General features: G+C 44.4%; 2 protein-coding genes across 2 annotated transcripts in view; one reads left to right on the forward strand and one right to left on the reverse strand.

Annotated features, from left to right (window-relative positions):
* Positions 1–1,710: 1,710 nt before the first annotated feature.
* MPV17L (MPV17 mitochondrial inner membrane protein like) lies at positions 1,711–10,904 on the reverse strand. The gene is given in 6 exon segments (XM_087729018.1): positions 1,711–3,350; positions 5,394–5,423; positions 8,879–8,949; positions 10,097–10,128; positions 10,130–10,359; positions 10,361–10,904. Coding segments are annotated over 6 exon segments (585 nt in total). The 5' UTR covers positions 10,403–10,904; the 3' UTR covers positions 1,711–3,170.
* Positions 10,905–15,041: 4,137 nt separating this feature from the next.
* PDXDC1 (pyridoxal dependent decarboxylase domain containing 1) overlaps positions 15,042–22,500 on the forward strand; it is a 45,674-nt gene continuing 38,215 nt past the window's right edge. Inside the window, exon 1 of the mRNA XM_087729397.1 lies at positions 15,042–15,169. Coding sequence (XP_087585523.1) covers positions 15,149–15,169 — 21 coding nt within the window. The 5' untranslated portion in view covers positions 15,042–15,148. The remainder of the gene's footprint in view (positions 15,170–22,500) is intronic.

A 22,500-nucleotide genomic window follows, 5' to 3' on the forward strand; every position in this document is an offset into this window, starting at 1 on the left:
ATTGAACAACAGGAGTTTTCTTAATTTACACAATTGCCAGCCCCCTGTATTAGTAACAACGTCGTTCTGAAAATAGTAACACATATGGGATTTTGCAGAGTAAGACACTGTTTGGGGGGGGGGGGGGAACCTGGATAGCACTAAAAAAAAATTACACAGGAAATATGTTAAATGCAAAACCGAAATGCAGAAGTACAGTATATGTGGTACCTTGCTCAATAGTGCCAACTGTGAGAGGGATCTTGGAGTCCTTGTGGACAACCATTTAAATATGAGCCAGCCGTGTGCAGCAGCTGCCAAAAAAGCCAACACAGTTCTAGGCTGCATCAACAGAGGGATAGAATCAAGATCATGTGAAGTGTTGATACCACTTTATAAGGCCTTGGTAAGGCCACACTTGGAATACTGCATTCAGTTTTGGTCTCCACAATGTAGAAAAGATGTGGAGACTCTGGAAAGAGTGCAGAGAAGAGCAACCAAGAGGATTAGGGGACTGGAGACTAAAACATATGAAGAACGGTTGCAGGAACTGGGTATGTCCAGTTTAATGAAAAGAAGGACTACGGGAGACATGATAGCAGTCTTCCAATATCTCAGGGGCTGCCACAAAGAAGAGGGAGTCAAACTATTCTCCAAAGCACCTGAGGGTAGAACAAGAAGCAATGGGTGGAAACTCATCAAGGAGAGAAGCAACTTAGAACTGAGGAGAAATTTCCTGACAGTGAGAACAATTAATCAGTGGAACAATTTGCCTCCAGAAGTTGTGAATGCTCCAACACTGGATGTTTTTAAGAAGATGTTGGATAACCATTTGTCTGTAGTGGTGTAGAGTTTCTTGCCTAAGCAGGGGGTTGGACTAGAAGGCCTCCAAGGCCCCTTCCAACTCTGTTATTCTATTCTATTCTATTCTATTCTATTCTATTCTATTCTATTCTATGCAGTGGTGGGTTTCAAAAATTTTTCGAACCTACTCTGTGGGTGTGGCCTCCTTTGTGGGAGTGGCTTGCCACCCATGTGACCGGATATGAAGATGCCGACGACACTTGTCAGAACCACCTTAAATGACCTCACACGCAGCACTGTGGGTTTCAAAAATTTTTCGAACCTACTCTGTGGGTGTGGCCTCCTTTGTGGGAGTGGCTTGCCACCCATGTGACCGGATATGAAGATGCCGACGACACTTGTCAGAACCACCTTAAATGACCTCACACGCAGCACTGGCATGCATAAGAATATGATGTAAACTTGTTTTTTAAAAGGCATCTTTGGTTTGCGTTAAAACAACTTCAACACACGCAATGTTCTGATTGCACCACAAACGCAGTAGTCATCCTTACCTTTGACAGAGGCACTGAGTTTTATAAATAGGAGCATAATTGTGTAGAATAATCATATCCAAGGACCAGTGGTGGGTTTCAAAAAAATTTGGAACCTCCTCTGTAGGTGTGGCCTGCTTTCCGGGTCCACCGGTGGAACCTCTTCTAACCGGTTCGGTAGATTTGACGAACCGGTTCTACCGAATAGGTGTGAACTGGTAGGAACCCACCTCTGATTCTATGTAACATGCAAGCTTTCATATCACATTTTGATGGCTTTAAAAATAAGTGAATTACAGCTAACAAGGTTGAGATACTTTACTCCTCTCGCTATCATTGAATAAAAGAAAATTTTGAGAGCATCCCTCCTCCGCTAATATTTCTAAACGGGGTTCCTTACAAATCAATTTTTGCACCTCATTCAGATTGCTTTTTGTGTGCTTTATTTCAATAAGAACATCATGTTTCAGTACGTACAGAAAATATTATCCACAAGAATCTTAATCATGAACCACTACCACTACAAAATAAATACAGGCAGTCCTCGACTTACGACCACAATTGGAACTGTTGTTGCTAAGCAAGGCGGTTGGGAATTGAGCCGCACCTGATTCTATGGACTTTTTTTTTTTGCTAAGTGAATCACTGCAGTTTGTTAAGTGAAACATGAGGCTGTTAAGTGAATCCATACCACTAACTTGGCTTGTCGGAAGACTGCTGGAAAGGTTGCAGATCGGGATCACACAATCCCCAGGACATTGATTGCCCCCATTGTTAATATATGCCGGTTGTCAAGAGCTTAAATTTGGATCACAAATTCGGTCATAAATATGAAATTAGAAGAAAGAGATAAGGAAAGGTGGGTGGAAGGGAGAAAAAGAGAAGGAGAGAGGGGAGGAAGGGGAAGAGAGAGGGTAAGAATAGGAGAGAGGTAAGGGAAGAAAGAAGGGGAAGGAGAGGAGGAAGGAAGGAAGTAGAGAAGGAAGGGAGAAAGAAAAGAAAAGAAAGAGAAAATAAGGTGGTGTCATAACAGGCACTAGGGATGGTAAACAATCCAATCCAAACTATACCCTATAATCTTTTAAAATGGAATAACAATAGTATAAGATTGGCAAAGAAAAAGAATAACCATGTGAATGTATACCTAGAATTGTATGTAAGAGAATAAATTATTGTAAGAATATATAGCACATTATAGGTAAACAATATTTGGTTATAAATAGCTAAGTATAAATAAATATAGAATTGTACATAAAAATGGATAACGAATAAAGAGACCATGAATGTAAGATAGAAAGGTATAGAAAGGGAAAACACTAAATGCAAAGAAACCGATACGGAACTGCTGTATGATATATGATGGAACTTCTTGTTCCTATGTTGTCTTAAGTCATGTGTTTGTTTTTGTTGATGTGTTTATATGTTTAAAATAAAAACTTATACATATAAAAAAAAGAAATTAGCCCTAAGCAGTGATGGGATTCAAATAATTTAACAACCATTTTCCCTGCCCTAATGACCAGCTGGGTAGGCATGGCTCGGTGATCATGTGACCGTGTGGGTGTGGTCAATTCAACGTCACTCACATCGATAGGCGCTTCGCCTTAGCTGTGACAACGTGATGAGGTTTAACCGGAGAGGCAGTTTCTGTAAGCTGGGCAATAAAGATGAGGCTAGAAACAATACCAGAATGTTTCCTTCCTGCCTTCCTTACAGGATTAGCCCTGGAAAGTGGGGGAAAAATTAAAAGGAAGTTTCTTCCAACAACCGGTTCTCGGAACTGCTTAGAAAGTTAACAACCAGTTCTCCTGAATAGGTGAGAACTGGCTTGGTTATCTTGGATCCGTTGATGGTTTATTTCCCTGAGGATGTCTTCCCTGGATCCGCCTTCTCCGCGTGGAACAGCTTGAAAACTGATGTCACTGTCCCATCGCCGCTTTGTTGTGAGAAGCACAGGAAAATGGCCCAGAGGAAGCCACAGAAACCGGTAAACGCCGTCCTCAGATGGACCGGAACAAAGCCGAAATTGGAAAGCTGTTTGGAAGGAAAGAAAGGAATTGAAGGAAGTTTCCGTCAAGCAGCAAATGCTCAGGATTGAACAGATGTTGGATGGAGTATCTGTAGCTCGGGGGTTGGGAATGAGGGCTACTTGGTGCTCGCTGAGCTCGGCAGTTTTCTTGCGGGAGTTGCATGAACCAGGTGGGTAACATTAACAAATGGGCTTCACAGAGTGGAGGGAGGAGAGGAAGAAGTGAGGAGAACTGTGGGGTGCTTGGTGCTCTCTGAGCTTGGGTTAGACATTTCATTATCCAGTGAGGAGCAGGAGGAGGGGTAGAAAGAGGAAGAGAATGCAAGGAGGAGGAGGAGGAGGAGGAGGAGGAGGAGGAGGAGGAGGAGAAAGTGGAGGAGGAGCAGGAGGTGTAGGAAGAGGAAGAGAAGATGGAGGAGGAGGGGTAGGAAGAGGAAGAGAATGCAGAGGAGGAGGAGGAGAGAAAGTGGAGGAGGAGCAGGAGGTGTAGGAAGAGGAAGAGAAGATGGAGGAGGGGTAGGAAGAGGAAGAGAATGCAGAGGAGGAGGAAGTGGAGGAGGAGCAGGAGGTGTAGGAAGAGGAAGAGAAGATGGAGGAAGAGGGGTAGGAAGAGGAAGAGAATGCAGAGGAGGAGGGGGGAGGAGGAGGAGGAGGAGGAAGGAGGAGGAGGAAGTGGAGGAGGAGGAGAAGGTGTAGGAATGTTTGCAACATTCCAAAATGAACTTCTCCTTTTCGAAATGTCATGCTTGTCTCGTGTATGGAAAGTTGGAAACACCTTGAGAACGCACAGTGTGGAACACGGCATAAAAGTAGCATCCTGGGCAGAGCCCAGGCAGTTCAGATTTTGGTGTGTTAGCACGCTGAACTCGATGCATCAATAAACCTGTTTCTCTCGCACCTTCGTGGTCTCGAGTCCTGGTCTTTCGTAAGTAGATTGCAAACCTCAATCTGCCTCGAGTTCATTTTGGAATGTTACACCCCTGCTGCTTCAGGAAGAGGAAGAGAAGATGGAGGAGGAGGAGGGGTAGGAAGAGGAAGAGAATGCAGAGTGGAGGAAGAGGTGGAGGAAGAGGTGGAGGAGAAGGACAGGGTGGAGGAGCAGGAGGTGTAGGAAGAGGAAGAGAAGACGGAGGGGAGGAGGAGGAAGAGAAGTGGGAGCAGAAGGACAGGGAAGGAGGATGGGAAGGAGGAGGAGGAAAAAGAGAAGGTAGAGGAGAAGGACAGTGGAGGAGGAGCAGGAGGTGTAAGAAGAGGAAGAGAAGGTGGAGGAGGAGGGATAGGAAGAGGAAGAGAATGCAGAGGAGGAGGAAGAGGTGGAGGAGAAGGAAAGGGGGAGGAGCAGGAGGTGTAGGAAGAGGAAGAGAAGGGGGAGGAGAAGGAAGGGAGGAGGGATGGGAAGGGGGAGGTGAGAGGAGGAGGAGAAGGGAAGAAGGGGGAGAGAAGGACAGGGGAGGGAGGAAGGGGATGGGGAGGAGGTGGAGGAAGACAACTAGCAATAGCAATAGCAGTAGACTTATATACTGCTTCATAGGGCTTTCAGCCCTCTCTAAGCGGTTTACAGAGAGTCTGCATATTGCCCCCAATAATCCGGGTCCTCATTTTACCCACCTCGGAAGGATGGAAGGCTGAGTCAACCCTGAGCCGGTGAGATTTGAACCGCTGAACTGCTGATCTAGCAGTAGCCTGCAGTGCTGCATTTAATCACTGCGCCACCTCGGCTCTTATGGGGCTCCGTGGTAATTTAGTAGTAATTCCACCATGTGGGGGGAATGCTCTGTCTTTCCTTAAACCATCATTTGTCTCTGCTCTTAATCCCAAATGAAGGCAGGCAAATATTCTCCCAAGATTGAGAACGGCAAAGATCTAACAGAAAGCCCGCTCCAACGGAGGCCCAGCCTCTGTACTTTTTAACCGCAGAACACCTTAAGAACAAAAGGGAAAAGGAGCAGCATCTTTCCAAAGGAGTGGAGATCTTACAGGGGGAAACCGCAAGGTGGATCTCGACACGGCATCAGGTGCTTCCATCCCAGGTTAAGGCCGACACTCACCTGTACGAACGGCCAGTACATCAACCCCGTCTGGGAATTTAAAAAAAAGACAATTCTTGGATTAGAGCCATGCTAACGGGGAATAGGAGAAAAAAGGCACCCGTTGCCCTCCTATAAAGCCTCATGCCTGTGTTTAAAATCACTAATCAAAATGGGGGGAAACGACAAAGTTTTGGGTTTTTTAAAGGCATTACGCAACTCAAAGGAAAAGTGACCTCTTTCTGTGCCCAACTTGCAAATAGCTAGCTGTGGGTTTCCATCGGTGCAGGCTGTGCAATTCAGAGACATGGTATCGAAGAACTCCAACAGGATGGAAATCTTCTTTCTTCTTCTATATATATATATATATAAATGGTTCTGTGTGTGTGTGTCTGTGTGTTTGTGTGTGTGTGTGTGTGTGTGTCAGTGGTGGGGGTGCCAATTTTTTTTACTACCGGTTCTGCGCATGCACAGAAGCATCTGGGCGGGGGGGTCGCAGCCTCTCAATTCCGCTACTACTGGTTCGCCCGATCCAGGCTGAACCGGGAGTAACCCACTTCTGGTGTGTATGTTCCAGCCTAACTCTGGAATGCCTCGAGCAATTTCAACCATCCAGTTTTGATCACCACACTATTAAAAAGAAGCGGAGCCTCTAGAAAGAGTGCAGAGAAGAGCAACAAAGAGGATTAGGGGACTGGAGGCTAAACCATATGAAGAACGTTTGCAGGAACTGGTATGTCTAGTTTGATGAAAAGAAGGACCAGGGGAGACATGATAGCAGTCTTCCAATATCTCAGGGGCTGCCACAAAGAAGAGGGAGTCAAACTATTCTCCAGGGCACCTGAGTGTAGAACAAGAAGCAACGGGTGGAAACTCATCAAGGAGAGAAGCAACTTAGAACTAAGGAGAAATTTCCTGACATTTAGAACAATGAATCAGTGGAACAACTTGCCTCCAGAAGTTGTGAATGCTCCAACACTTGAAGTCTTTAAGAAGATGTTGGACAACCATTTGTCTAAAGTGGTGTAGGGTTTCCTGCCTAAGCAGGGAGTTGGACTAGAAGACCTCCAAGGTTCCTTCCAATTCTGTTATTCTATTCTATTCTGCTCTATTCTAAATGGCAAATGGCTTTGTCCCTTTCACAAAGAAGCTTTTTTCTTCTCTTGCAGCTTCTAACAGGAGCCTTTCAAAAGACCTGAAATCTGAGAGACATTAAGTGAAGCGTGATCTACAGCAACCGCAAAAACGGGGTGTGTTTGTGCCTGCTTAAGCATGGTCTGCAAACATTCCCTCTCCCTTTTTTTCTTTTTTAAAGCAAGGCTATTATTTTCACTTTAACAGTGCTTGTTTATTCCATAATCTACAGTAGTGTTTATGAAACATTTCTCTCTCTCTCTCTCTCTCTCTCTCTCTCTCTCAGAGGAAACTTCCAAAAGAGCTTTCGTTTGTTATGGATTACATTTATCAATATTTATTGAATTAAATTTAAATAAAACATATTTTTTTAAAAAAATAAATTAATTAAAATGTTGATTCTGGAGACCCCGGAGAGCTTTTAGGGAATCCCCACTTTAAGAAACACTATAGAGTTACACAACACACTAATAGGTGTAATAGGTATTGCACTGATACATATTTGTCTCAATCAGCTGGCTAGCTTATCCTAAAAAAAAAAAAGCACATACTATATTTCTTTTCCAATTTTGCAGCAAAATTTAAACACAGATTTCTGCTTTTGTTTATGGCTGCACAGATGAAACTCTTCAGCCTCATGTTTTCATTTAAACATTTGCAAAGTTGCAGTGACTAAGAATTAGAGGGAGAAGGCAAAAAATAAACAGACAAAAGAAAAAGGGAAGGGAAGAAGGGAAGGGAAGAAGGAAAAAGGAAAGGGAAGGAAAGAAGGAAAAAGGGAAGGGAAGAAGGAAAAATGGAAGGGAAGGGAAGAAGGAAAGGGAAGAAGGAAAAAGGAAAGGAAGGGGAAGGGAAGAGAAGGAAAGGAAAGGAAAGGAAAAGGAGACAAAGAAGACAGACGTATCCCCTATGTAATTTTAATGGGAAATACTCACATTTCAGGCGACTATAGACAATATTTTTATACCGTCCATACAAAGGCAGTTTGTTAAGAAAACCATGACTGATGCACAGGGACTAATTTGAATAAATTTATTCTGTCTTCTATTCTGCAGGCTTTCGCCAAGCTCTTTACAGATGCATTAATTTTTCAGCCAAAGCAATTCCCTACGCTGCTGATCCAATGAATATGTATTTTTGATTTCCAGGATTCTGCAATAACAAACTTCATTGAAAAGGCAGCCTTTAAAAAAATTGTTTGCAAGGAAAACTTTTTTTTTTTAAATCTCCCTGTTAAGGGATTGTAAGGTACTAGGTACTGCCTAGTTGCCCCGCCCCCCCCCACTGATATGAACAGAGTTAACTAAGTTTATTTTAGCATAATGCCCAACAGAGAGAAGCAGATTTTGTGTAGAAAACGGATGTAAAATATCTCATAATATTATAAGCTTCATGTGATGTATTGCAGTAGATTAGCCAAGGTTTTTTAATTATATTGCATAAGTTTAAGAATACAAAAATTAAAGAATAAAGATAAAAAAGACCTAATTGTTTTAGAGTATGTCAGATTTGCTGCTTATCTGCCTGTATCATTCTTGTGTGTCCAATCACACTTGGCCAATAAAGAATTCAATTCAATGCAATTCTATTCTATTCTATTCTATTTTATTATTCTCTATTCCATTCCATTATTCTATTCTGTTCTGTTCTGTTCTGTTCTATTCTATTCTCTATTCCATTCCATTTTCTATTCTATTCTTTTTTTCATAACAGTTTTTTTATTTTTGACAAACATCCACAAACAAAACATATAACCTTCTTCAATTGCATTTTCTATTCTATTCTATTCTATTCTATTCTATTCTGTTCTGTTCTGTTCTGTTCTGTTCCATTCCATTTTCTATTCTATTCTTTTTTTTTATAAAAAGTTTTTTTATTTTTGACAAACAAAAACAAACAAAACATAAAACATATAACCTTCAATTGCATTTCTATTCTATTCTGTTCTGTTCTGTTCTGTTCTGTTGTTCTGTTCTGTTCTGTTCTATTCTATTCTCCATTCTCTATTCAATCCCTATTCTATTCTATCCTATCCTACCCTACCCTCTCCTATCCTATTTTAGTATCTGTTCCTGGTTTTCCTATTTGTGCTACTAATGTCTTGAAGTATTTCAGAATATACTGTAAATATTTTTTTAAAAGATGCTACAGATGTTTGAATTGATGGGCTCGTGCACATGGCAAACAGATTAACAGATTAACAGAGTTGGAAGGGACCTTATAGGTCCTCTAGTCTAACCCTCCCCCCTGCTCAATCAGGAGACCCTACACCATTTCTGACAAATGGCAGCCCAATCTCTTCTGTTCCGTTGGTTGATTGTTCTCCCTGAACCATGGCTATCTCGGCACTGACCCAATACACCTGCGCTTACCTTGTATGTGTTCCAGAATTTCTGCTGGCAGTCTGCCAATATATCCTCTTTTCCCTGAAGCATTCTCATGCCTGGTCAAAAATGGTTTCAAAGGGAAAGATGATGTTAGAAATGGAAAGGTGGACAAATCTAACCAAATTGCCTATGGGGCTTGCAAATAAACAAACAAACAAAGAAAGAAAAAAACCCAAACTACCAGATGGCCTTGCAAAACAAAAACTAGGAAGCAAAAGGACAATGGTTTTGGTGCCCCCCCCCCCAAAAAGTCACAGTTTACAGGAAATGAAAATGATAGCTAACACTGTGATGATGTATCTAGTTGGGTCATGAAAGGTTTGCAAGAAAACAACCAAATCAAAGAGCACCAAGGACCCATGTGTTGTTGTTGTTGTTGTGTCTTTCCGCTCCTCCTCCCCTCCAATTCTTTCTCTTCTCCTCTTTGCCTCCTTCTCCTCATTCCCCCTTCTCCTCATCCCCAATTCTGTCCCCCCCTCCTACCTTCTTCCTCCTTCTCCTCCTACCCAATTCTTTCTCCTCCCCTCTTTCTCCTCCTCCTCCCCAATTCTTTCTCCTCCTCCTCTTTCCCCCCTTCCTCCTTCTCCTTGTCCCCAATTATTTCTCCTCCTCCTCCTTCCCTCTTCCTCCTCCTCCTCCCCAATTATTTCTCTTCTCTTCCTCCTTCTCCTCACCCCAATTTCTGTCCCCCCTCCTACCTTCTTCCTCCTCCTCCTCCTCCTCCCCAATTCTTTCTCCTCCCCTCTTTCTCCTCCTACTCCCAATTCTTTCTCCTCCTCCTCTTCCCCCCTTCCTCCTTCTCCTTGTCCCCAATTATTTCTCCTCCTCCTCCTCCCCTCTTCCTCCTCCTCCTCCTCTCCAATTCTTTATCCTCCTCCTCCCCCTCCCAATTCTCCTCCTCCCCAATTCTCTTTCTCCCCTCCCCCCCCCAATTCTCTTTCTCCTCCGCTATAAACCCCGGCTTTAAAAATCACACCCCTCCATCCCAAGAACGGCCTCTCCGGCGCTGGCTTTGCAACCGGGCGCCCGCCAGGGTCTGAAACTTCAGCCGTCGACAGCGGCCGTCGCGTCTCCTAGTGTGCGTGTATGCGGGTCCCCAACCCAGCCGAGCCCTCTGCACGTGCTCAGAGGAAGGGAGGCGCGAGAACCAACCAGGTCCCCCCCCTTTCTCCCCTCCCTCCCACAACCCCCCCTCTCACTTACCGGAGTAGAAGCCAGGATGGCCACGGGGGCTCCACCAGCTGGTCGCAGCCCACCTTGGCCAGCACGGATGCCGGGGCTCGTCCGGGCAGGAGCCGCTCCAGCGCCCGCAGCCAGAGGTAGTTGAAGTTGGCGTGGAAGGTCAGCGCCACCAATGCCACCCGGCGGGTCTGAGCCCAGTCGGCGCGCTGGCCCGGCCCGAGTCGGAGTTGCTGCTGGACAGCGTCGCCCGCCGCGAAGAGGCTGCCGTAGAGCCCCACGTTCCCAGAGCCAGGGCGAGCGGCGGACCAAGCGAGCCAGGCGTTGCATCCTCGGCCGGGGGGCTTCTCCGGGAACAGCTGCTGCGCCCCAGCCTTCCCCGCCGCCCACGAGCCACACGCCACTCCCTCCTTCCCTCCACGCGGAGTTGCCTTCCTTGCCTGGAAACAGCCCCTCCGGAGTCGCCAGAGAAGATACAGAATACAGATGGACAAGAGGGGGAAGGGACCTTGGAGGTCATCCAGTCCAACCCCTCGCCCAAGCAGGAGATCCCACTACACCATTTCTGACAGGAGGGCAATCCAGTCTCTTCTTGGAAGCTTCCGGTGACTGAAGCTCCCAGAACATCCGAAGGCAAGCTTTAACAACAGATTAACAGAGGGGGAAGGGACCTTGGAGGTCATCTAGTCCAACCCCCCTCTCCAAACATGAGATACTACTACTACACCATTTCTGACAGGATGGCGGCTGTCCAGTCTCTTCTTGAAAGCCTCCAGGGATGGAAGCTCTCACAACATCCAAAGGCAAGCTTTAACAGCAGATTAACAGAGTGGGAAGGGACCTTGGAGGTCATCTAGTCCAACCCCCCTCTCCAAACAGGAGACCCTACAACATTTCTGACAAATGGCAATCCAGTCTCTTTGAAATTTTGAAATTTAATAAAATTTGTATGCCGCCCACTCCCCTTGGGACTCTTCTTGAAAGCTTCCAGGGATGAAGCTCCCACAACTTCCGAAGCAAACTGTTCCATTGAATATAGAATACCAGAGTTAAAAGGGACCTTGTAGGTCATCTAGTCCAGTGGTCCCCAACCTTTTTATCGCCGCGGACCAGTCAGCCTTTGATAATTTTACCGTGGCCCGCTGAGCGCGCGCAGGGGTGGGGGGCGTTGTTCGCGACGACACATTGATTGTTTATATATCAGATTGTTTTGATTAAACAACTTTTATTTTATTGTATTTAAACATGCCTTACAAAATAAAATACAATTACATAAATATAAAGTGCAAGGCTACGCTACTAGCGCTGTCTACGCTAGCCCTACGTAGCTGCGCAGGCGCTCTTAGGTTTTTTTCAGGAATCGGCCAGCGCTGAAGCGCTGAAAAGGAATGAGAAGGGCGGCGCTGGACACAGGGGGGCGGTGGGCCGCTGGTGACGTCAGAGTGCCACCAGCGGTCCAGTAACACCCCTTGTGCCAGTTAGCCCTAATTTGCATACAGAAAGAAACTATGGCCCCCAGCCGCTGCAGCGATCATGGCCCCCGGCCGCTGCGCGGCCCGGTGCCAGGTACTCCACGGCCCGGCACCGGTCCGCGGACCGGGGGTTGGGGATCACTGATCTAGTCCACCCCCCTTACCCAAACAGGAGACCCTACACCAGTGATGGCAACCCTTTTTGGCTGCCGTCCCAAAAGCGGGGGGAGCATAGGGGGGTTGTGCACCAGTGTGCCACACCCATAATGGTATGCGCGCATGCGTGCAATCAGCAAGACCATCACCACCACCCCGCTTTTGCCATGGTTTTTTTGCCTTCCCCAGGCTCCAGAGCAGGGGTGGGTTCCTGCCAGTTCTAACCTCTTCTATAGAAGAGGTTCCACAAATCTACAGTGCCGTTTAGAACCAATTCCCGTGGCATGACAAAACCGCGCTAGTCAAAATCGTGGTGATAAAATTGCGGCGCTAAAGCCGCAATGTCATCACCGCGCGTCATCACCGCCGTGACAACAGCGCGGCAACACAAGGGCGCTTTAAAATGGCGCCGCAGCAGAAAGCCGACTTCAATTAAGGTAAGGGTTAGGATTAGGTTTAGGGGTTTGTTTTAGGGTTAGGTTTAGGGTTAGGTTTAGGGTTAGGTTTAGGGTTAGGTTTAGCGTTAGGTTTAGCGTTAAGTTTAGGGTTAGGTTTCGGGTTAGGTTTAGGGTACTGAGTGCTTGGGAATGCGTGATTTTGCCCTCCGCGATTATGTCATCGCGGTAGGGTTGCGTTTTTCCTTAGCGCTTAGAACGGCGCGAATTAGTCTTCGCGCTTATGTCTCCGCGGATAAGGGCTTTGCGGATTTGTGGTGGAACCCCAATTCCAGCTCCCTCCCCCCGTCCGTCCGCACATCATCAAGATGAAGAGCGAGAGGAGGAATTCTGGGAGTTGAAGTCCACAAGTCTTAAAGCTGTCATGTTTGAACACCCCTGGTTTTTTTTTTTTCTAAAGGGTTAGGGGTAACTTGACAGCTTTAAGACTTGCACACTTTAATGCCAGAGTTCCTGAGCCAACATTTTGGTTGCTAAGCAAGAACGTTGTTAAGTGAGTTTCACCACATTTTACAAGTTGGCCACGCCCACCCAGCTCACATGAATGCCAAACCACTCCCACTAACCAGGCAACACCTACAGAAGACGTTCTAAAAAAATTTGAAACCCATCACTGCTCCAGAGGCTTTCTAGGAGCCTGGGGAGGAAGAAAACGGCCTCCTTGCCTCCCCCCCTCCCCCCATGACCTTTTAAGTTCCCACAACATCTGAAAGCAAGTTCGGTTCCATTGAATATAGAATACCAGAGTTGGAAGGACCTTGCAGGTCGTCTAATCCAACCCCTCTCGCCCAAGCAGGAGACCCTGCACCATTTCTGACAAATGGCAGTCAGTCTTTTCTTGAAAGCCTCCAGTGATGAAGCTCCCACAACTTCCAAAGGCAGCTTCTGTTCCACTGAATATAGAATGCAAGAGTTGGAAGGGACCTTGCAGGTCATCTAGTCCAACCCACCACCACCCAAGCAGACCTTACACCATTTCTGATATGTGGCAGTCCAATCTCTTCTTGAAAGCCTCCAGGGATGAAGCTTCAGCCTTCCAGACCTGGTTGCCCCAGGTTCAGTCCACCAGAACCCCAGAAAATCTCTGGGATACATTAACATTTCCCCAACCCCTGGAGTCCTTGTTGCTCCCTAAGTATGGTTGTTAGATATAACACCTGTCTGTTTTTCCTAACAACAACCCTGTGAGGTGGGCTTGGCTGAGAAGATAACGACCGGTGTATGATCATTTGCCATGGCCAACTTGCTGCAGGACAAGAGTTACATTATGATCAAAGAAATGGTGGAATAGAATCCTTAAAGAAGGGATGCCAAAGGAGGGACAGAATGAAATGTGAATTGCAAAAATTAAAATATTTTTTATTTATTTTAAGTAACTAAATAGAATTGTTAAATTATCCTGCAGCAAGTTGGCCATAATGAGTTGGCCATGATGAGTTAGCCATCATGGTGAGTTGGCCATGAGTTGGCCATGGTGAGTTGGCCATGAGTTGGCCATGGTGAGTTGGCCATGAGTTGGCCATGATGAGTTGGCCATGATGAGTTGGCTATGAGTTGGCCATGGTGAGTTGGCCATGATGAGTTGGCCATGAGTTGGCCATGGTTGAGTTGGCCATGGTGAGTTGGACATGAGTTGGCTATGGTGAGTTGGACGATGAGTTGGCCATGATGAGTTGGCCATGGTGAGTTGGCCATGATGAATTGGACATGAATCAGCCATGGTGAGTTGGACATGAGTTGACCATGATGATTGGCTGCAGGGAGTTGGCTGTGGCAAGTTGTCCCATTCCGGACAATGCCTGAGCAGGACTAGAACTCTCCATCTCCTGGTTTGTAAGCCAGTAAAATGGTAAAGATAAAGCTTCTCATCTCCGTTTCAAAGCGGAAGAGCCAGCACTGTCCGAAGACATCTCTGTGGCCATGTGGCTGGCATAGCTAAACACCGAAGGCGCACGGAGCGCTGTTCCCTTCCCACCCAAGGTGGTTCCTATTTTACTACTTGCATTTTTTACATGCTTTCGAATTGCTAGGTTGGCAGAAGCTGGGACAAGGAACAGGAGCTCACTCCGTTACGCGGCGCTAGGGATTTGAACCGCCAAACTGCCGAGCTTTCTGATCGACAAGCTCAGCGTCTTAGCCACTGAGCCACCAAAACTGGGCTCTATTTGATCCTAAAAGGAGGCCCAGCCGTGGAGTAACTATGGGGGAGATGTCAGCATCCCTAGTGGAACCTTCAAATGATACTGATGACCTCCAATAAATGACCTTGTTCATTATACAAAGGATTTATTGATTGTTTGATTGATTGACTGATTGATCTCTTCCTCATTGGAATAATGTTTTATCCCAATGGTCCAAGCCAATTGCAAGCCACTAGACCTAAACTCCGCCCCATGCAGGGACGGAGCACATCCGAACCAGGCAGCGGCCCGGCTATCACTAAAGCCCAAAGGGAAAGCCGCTTGGAGCCTGCAAACACACTTGCTTATGATACTTCCCCGCGCATGCTCTATCGGGAGAGAAGACGTCATCTCTTTCCGCGAACCTCGTGAGGAATGTTCCATTCGACAAGGAGGGAGGAGGAGATTCTGCCGCCAAAGCTTTAAATCTCCGGGTGGAAATTCTCCCAAATCGATCGAAAGGATTTTTTTTTCAGTATCGCAGGTTTGAATGTTTTTTTTAAACCCTCGGATCTTATTCTTCCTTTCTTTGGGTTTTGTGTGTGTGTGTGTTATTTTGGTACGTCCCCCCCCCCCGCTCAAACCGTGTCAATCCGGGCGCGCTACGGAAGCCGAAGAGGCCTAAAAGGGCCTGGGCGCGCGCGTCTGCCCCCCCCCCCGCCCGCCCGCCCTTCGGCCCCGCCCCCCGCACACGCCGCCTGCCGCTTCGTCAGCGCGGCTGCCGACGTGGAGCCGGCCGAGGCCGCGGCCAAGGCGGAAGTAGCCCGGGCGGAGGAGCCGGAGACCTTCGCTGCCGCTCTAGCACCCGCGGCCATGGAGAGCTCCTTGGAGAAGGTGGGCGCTTCCCTGGGGGTGGGGGTGGGGCAGATCTCTGGGAAAGAGGGGGGGGCGCTGATCAAGGGGGGAGGGGGTGTAATCGGAGCCCCTAGTGGGGGAGGGGGAGGAGAGAAGAGGCGCCTGGTGTTCATAATGGAAGGGCAGTGATGTCAGCTCTGCGCTGTGATGAGATTCCTACAGGGATCCAGTGTTTGCATCAAGGAGGATCCGGTGCACACATAGAGGACTCCCTGTTATTAATGCACTGATCACTACAATTGCATAATGATAGATAGACAGACAGATATACAGACAGACAGACAGACAGACAGACAGACAGACAGACAGACAGACAGATAGATAGATAGATAGATATGTACATAGATGATTGATATATAAATAGATAATAGATACAACATATATACATATATACATAGAAGTAGATACGTACATGATAGATTAGAGGTAGGTAGGTAGGTAGGTAGGTAGGTAGATGATAGATAGATAGATAGATAGATAGATAGATAGATAGATAGATAGATAGATAGATAGATAGATAGATAGATAGATTGATTATACATACATACATATACATATTTATATACATGATGATAGATACATACATACATACATACATACATACATACATACATACATACATATATATATATATATATACACACACATACATACATAGATGATAGATACATCATGCATACATACATATATACACAGAAGATAGATATATACAGACATGATTAGAGGTAGGTAGGTAGATAATACATATACATACATGTATACATAGATGATAGATACATACATACATAGATGATAGATACATATAGATGATAGATATACATATATACATATATGTATATACGTATATAGATACATACATATAGATTAGAGGTGGGTGGGTGGGTGGATGGACAGACAGACAGACAGATAGATAGATATGGATATAGGATGGATATAGATATGACTATAGATATACGTAGATCTATGCATACATTAATGCACAAACACACACAAACACATTAATGCATATATAGATAGATATAGATGCATTGATATGTGTGTGTGTGTTTGTCCATTAATCCTATGTGTTCTTTTGTGCATTTAAAATATATGGATTTATGATTTGCTTATCACATTTTTGCACTGCGTATTACACTTGTGTGATTCTAGGGGATTTGCAGATAAAATATGTGTTAATACTATATATATGTGTGTATATATTACCTCAATATTACATATGTGTGTGTATTGCCTTATAGTATATATAAATCTGTATTGCTTTTATATCTATGAGTGTGTTTGTGTGTGTGTGTGTGTATTGCCTTAATAGGAGGGTGGAAGCGTGCATGTGTGTATTGCCTATATTGTATGTATGTAGGTATGTAGGTATATGCTGTGTGTATTTATATGTATATATGTGATTAATTGTATTCTATATAGTATATAATATATGTTGCAGAAACAAATGTGTGCACATATGTGTGTGTGTGTGTGTGTGTGTGTGTGTGTGTATATATATATATATATATATATATATATATATATATATATATATATATATATATATATATATATATATATATATATATATATATATATATATATATATATATATATATGTCCATATATACTTATGCACCTATTTGTTACATTCATAACTTCATTCGTGACCAATTAATACAATAAATAGATTCTGTTCATCCCACGATGGACTTCTACTTACGTCAGGGCATCTGTATTCAGAGAGAGCCACTAGGGTGGCTCAATGGGGAAGGGGCTAGGAAGTGGGGAGAGCCAGAGGCTAGTCTCCATTCAGCCCCATAAGACCATTGGCTGACTTTGGGACAGTCCCTTCCTTTCAACAGGTGCAATGGGGAAGGTGGTGGGCTAGGAGTGGGGAGATCCAGTGTTAGGTAAGCTCCCCGTTGGGAGAGCAAGTACATTCAGCGAAGCATTGTGAGAGTTGTGTTGGAGAACACACAAACCAGCATACAGAGACACTGCAGTTTAAATAGGCTTTTACTTTCATGGAAATAGAGGTATCAGAGTCCATCAAACAGCCCAAGTCATACACGGATAAGACAGTCAGTCATCAATGTCTTTCAGTTAAGGGATAATCCAAATAACATAGTCCAGTAACATATAATCAGTCCGGTACACAAAGTTTGCTAACAGTTGCAAAACTTACAATAGCTCACGGCACTCAGATCAGCCCAGCATCTAACGAAACAGAGAGAGCTAAGAGTCATTCTGGCTCCCTCTTATGGCCAATTGGGGAAAACAGCAACCAATCATTTTACAGCATGATTTAAAGAAACAGGTATAGCCTTGTTACATGATTTATATATTGCCAACCCGTTAGAATTATATTCCTAACATCCAGATTCCTTAATTCTGGAACTGCAGTCCTGAATTCTCAGCCCAAAAGTTTGAGGAAGTTGCAATCTCTGTATATGTGAACTGTTCCAATTGTGGGGGAAACCGATGTATGCAAATCAGATATTTGGAGGTGGTGTTTGTGGCAAATGCGTGGCCTGTATATTGTGAACAGACTAAATCTTTTTTTTTCTTGGCACACATTCATGTTGGGTGGGTTCCTGCCAGTTCTAACCTCTTCTATACAAGAGGTTCCACAAATCTACCGTGCCGTTTAGAACCGGTTCCAGCTCCCTCGCCCCGCCCGTCCGCACATCATCAAGATGAAGAGCGAGAGGAGGAATTCTGGGAGTTGAAGTCCACAAGTCTTAAAGCTGTCAAGTTTGAACACCCCTGGGGATTTCTTTTTCTAAAGGGTTAGGGGTGCAAGGGTCTTGTAACTTGACAGCTTTAAGACTTGCGTGCTTCAAATGCCAGAGTTTCTGAGCCAACATTTTGGTTGCTAAGCAAGAGCGTTGTTATGTGAGTTTCACCACATTTTACAAGTTGGCCACTCCCACCCGGTCACATGGCCAGCAAGCCACTCCCACAAAGCAGGCCACACCTATAGAAGAGGTTCTAAAAAATTTTGAAACCCACCACTGATTCATGTACATATCCAATGCCATTTATATGGTAAATGTGGACTAGTACCGTGTTTTCCTGAAAATTAGACCTCCTAGGATAATTATAAGCCCAATCGGGCTTTTGAGCGCATGCGCTAAAATAAGCCCTTCCCCGAAAATAAGCCGTCCCCGAAAATATTTAACTGCGTGCGCAGATGGTCCCCACTATTTGGGGGGGGGAGGAAAGGGGGAACATGCCCCATATGCACCTGCCATCCATACAGAATGACCTCTCAGAGGCCGCTACCCCAAACGCTAGCTACCGCACCAATTCTCTTAGTGGCGGCCGCAAAAAGAATGGCAGGCTTAGAGAACCAGGTACTGGCAAGAGTGTGCCAGTAACAGAGACAGAACTTCTGGCCCACGGGCCAAGGTTAAGGAGCCTCCTGCACCTCAAAAATAACAAGACCTTCCCCAAAATAAGGCCAAGCGTTTATTTCGGGAGGGGAGGTCAAAAGAAAATAAGACCCTGTCTTATTTTCGAGGAAATGCGGTATGTAACTGTATGTAAAGATTTGTTTGATAAAGTCACTTGCGTTTTTTTTTGCCTTGAAATGGATATAATCCCAGCAGTGGAAGAGAAAGCCAATCACGTTTACTTTCTCTTTTTTAAAAAAAAAATATTTTTATTTTCAAAACAAACATACAAATCCTTCTTTACATACTGTAGAAAGTGTATCAGTTGGTTACAAAAGGCTTTTGTGCATCTCTTCCACCATCATCAAATACAGTTCATATTAACTCTAATATCTTAACTCGGATATTTATTATATTACCATCATCATACCTCCACTTTTATTTGACTATGATTATTTAAACGTCCTTCATCATAAAATATACCAAGATTTAATACATAGCCACATACTGGCATTTCATTTACTTATTTGTAAAATCCTCCATTAACATTAAATCCTCATATCCTATTCTAGCTAAACATCCATAATATTTAATACCAAAATTTTCTAATACTCCTTTCCAAATCCCTGTTTATCATTTACATCCAATTCTCTTATATTATACTCATAGCAAGTATATAATTTATTATCATTATCCTTTCTTTATTTAACTATATCCTATATCATAACATAACAAGTATATAATTTATTATAATTATCGTTTCTTTATTTAACTATATCCTATATCATAACATTTCCCCCCCTAATAATTAAAACTTAGCTGTGTCTAATTTTGTTCTTTTTTATTGTTGTTGTTATTAATAACCTTTATACATAGTCCAAAAGCAGGTAACATTCAATATTCATATCCAATTATTACTTATCATAACAGCTCAACATTGTATACATTACTATCATTATCAATTTTTATTTAACTATACCTATTATCACTAAATTTAACTAGGTTTAGCTAGTTTTAAATTGTACTCTTCCATCTATCAACCTGTATCTTTATCTTAATCTTTTGAGAACATATTCCTAGGTAAGCCCTGGATTCAGACTTTGATGCTGAGATCAACTACTCAAAAGGATATCAGTTACCAAATTTTGGAGGTATAAGTTGCAGGCCCTCACATGGGTGATTTCGGGCCAGTCCTTTTTCCCTTCCTCGGCCATCAACCCATGTCACAGCTTCATTGTTGTTGGGGGAAATAGGAAGAGGAAGCATTAGCTATGTTCCCCACTTTGAGTTATTTATGAAAAAGAATAATAAAAGGAGAATAAAAAACACACGGCCTTCCCATTTAAGAGAGCTAAACTCTGTGAGGATTTGGGATCCAAAAACATTAAAACATTCTGAATGGATGGATCTTTAGTCCATCATTCTTTGAATGTAGAAACGAATGTCAGTCACATAACATAATTCAAGGATGCTAAAATGTAACTCTAAAATTAGCCAGGGAATCACATAAAGATTTATTAATTGTGTTGTTGTTAGTTGCAAAGTCGCGTCCTACCCATTGTGACCCCATGGACAATGTTCCTCCAGACCTTCCTGTCCTCTACCATCTTCTGGAGTCCATTGAAGGTCATGCCGATTGTTTTGGTGACTCCATCCAACCATCTCTCTTCTCTGTCGTCCCGTTCTTCTTTTGCCCTCCATCGTTCCTAACATGAGGCTCTTCTCCAGGGAATCCTTCCTTCTCATTAGGTGGCCAAAGTCTTTGAGTTTCCTCTTCAGGATCTGGCCTTCTAAAGAGCAGTCAGGGTTGACTTCCTCTAGGACTGACCAGTTGGATGGCCTTGCAGTCCAAGGGACTCGCAGGAGTCTTCTCCAGCACCAGAGTTCAAAGGCCTCCATTCTTTGGCGCTCAGCCTTCCTTATGGCCCAACTTTCACAGCCATCCCTTGCAACTGGGAAAACCACAGCCTTCACTATACGCACTTTTGTTGGCATTAATGTTTCTGAGCTTAATGATAAATGACTAGCACAAGAGGAATTGTAGTTTGATCTGATATTGTTGAATGCTTAACCATTGCTTAGCCTGTTCGCCTCAACTACTGTGGCACAACAAAACTGCGCTCGACTAAGCCGCGCCTGATTAAACCGCGTAGCTGACGTCATCAACAGGGTGACAACAGCGAGCGTGGAGAAAGAAGGGCGCTTTAAATAGCGCTTTGAAAGCAAGCCGATTCAACTTAAGGTAAGGGTTAGCTTTAGGGTTAGCTTTAGGGTTAGGTTAAGGGTTAGGATTAGGTTTAGGGTTAGGTTAAGGGTTAGGTTTAGGGTTAGGTTTAGGGTTAGATTTAGGATTAGGTTTAGGGGGGGTTAGGTTTAGGTTTAGGGGTTAATTTTAGGTTTAGCGTTTACAGCGTGCTTCTGTCTCCGCGCTGTTGTCGCCCTGTTGATGACGTCAGCTACGCGGTTTCGTCGAGCGCGGTTTAGTTGAACGTGGTTTTGTGGTGGAACCCTCAACTACAATTTAAATATCTATTTGCTCATATTATGAATGCTGGAGCAATTTATTCAGGGGTTTTTTTCCCCGATGTGTCAAAAGATCTTTGTGCTATTTCCATGCCCTTGTGAATAAGATAGGAAGGGTGTGTTCCAATGAATTGACAAAGTTTGACTTCAGTTCTTAGTTTCAAAGAAACTGGAATACATTAGGAAGGTCTGGTAAATCATGTGAAAATTGCTTGGACGTCATTTGATGTTGTGGGATAATTTCCCGAGTTGAAGTCTCGGTTAATTTTGGTGACTTTCGCTCAAAAGGCATGAAGGAACTTTTAAAAAGGTGAAGGAAAAGATTCCCCTCGCAAATATGTGCTAGTCGTTCCTGACTCTAGGGGGCGGTGCTCATCTCCGTTTCTAAGCCGAAGAGCCAGCGCTGTCCGAAGACGTCTCTATAGTCATCTGGCTGGCATGACTCAACGGCAAAGGCGCACGGAACACTGTTACCTTCCCACCAAAGGTGGTTCCTATTTTTCTACTTGCATTTTTTACCTGCTTTCAAACTGCTCGGTTGGCAGAAGGTGGGACAAATAACAGGAGCTCTCTCCATTATGCAGCGCTAGGGATTCGAACCGCCGAACTGCCGACCTTCCTGATCGACAAGCTTAGCCACTGGGGCACTGCGTTCCTTTTGAAAGAACTCTTTACCCGTAGCCAAAAGTCAAAGCAGCTGTCTTTTTATTCCATAAAATAAAAAAGTACGGAGAGAACAAGGAAGAGCATGTCAGTGTGTGTGTTTACTTGTGATTCCGGAATCAGGATTTCAAACCAGTCGGTTCACATTTATAGAGTCCAAAGTTCTTTTCTGATGCGTTCAATGACCTGTCAGCATGGGCCTTTACTTCCTCTGGTAGTGCTCTGCTTGGCTGCTGTGGTTGTGAACGTAACTTTGCTTTGCTGATGGAGAGTTCGATACGTGGAAGAAGATGAACGGTAGAAAAACAACACAACATTTGATAGATATATTGCGATACTTTGGGTCGGCTTCCTTGAAGAATGGGAAGTTACAAGGCTCGCCGTACCGATGAACGAGGGATGCTTTTCTCAGGGCTCGAGCCCGAGGTAGTCCTCAACTCGCAACGGTTTGTTTAGTGACTGCTAAAAGTTACAACGTTGCTGGGGAAAAAAAGCGTTTTTTAGGAACATTTTTCACCGTTGCAACTTTGGTAGTATCCCCGTGGTCATGTGATCCAACAACCGGCTCATACTTAACGACCGTGGTTGTGTCCCGTGGCTGTGATTTCCTTTTGCAACCAAGAAAAGCCCATGGGGGAAGGCAGATTCAACCCATGTAACTTATCAGCTGCAGGGATTCGCTCAACAACTACGTCAAGGAAGGTCAACAAATGGGGGCAAAACTCACTTAACAACTGTCTCACTTAA

Source organism: Thamnophis sirtalis, unplaced genomic scaffold (genome assembly GCF_051295495.1).
Source record: "Thamnophis sirtalis isolate CommonGarterSnake01/CBP01778 unplaced genomic scaffold, rThaSir2_p1.2 scaffold_14, whole genome shotgun sequence".
Taxonomy (NCBI): Eukaryota; Metazoa; Chordata; class Lepidosauria; order Squamata; family Natricidae; genus Thamnophis; species Thamnophis sirtalis.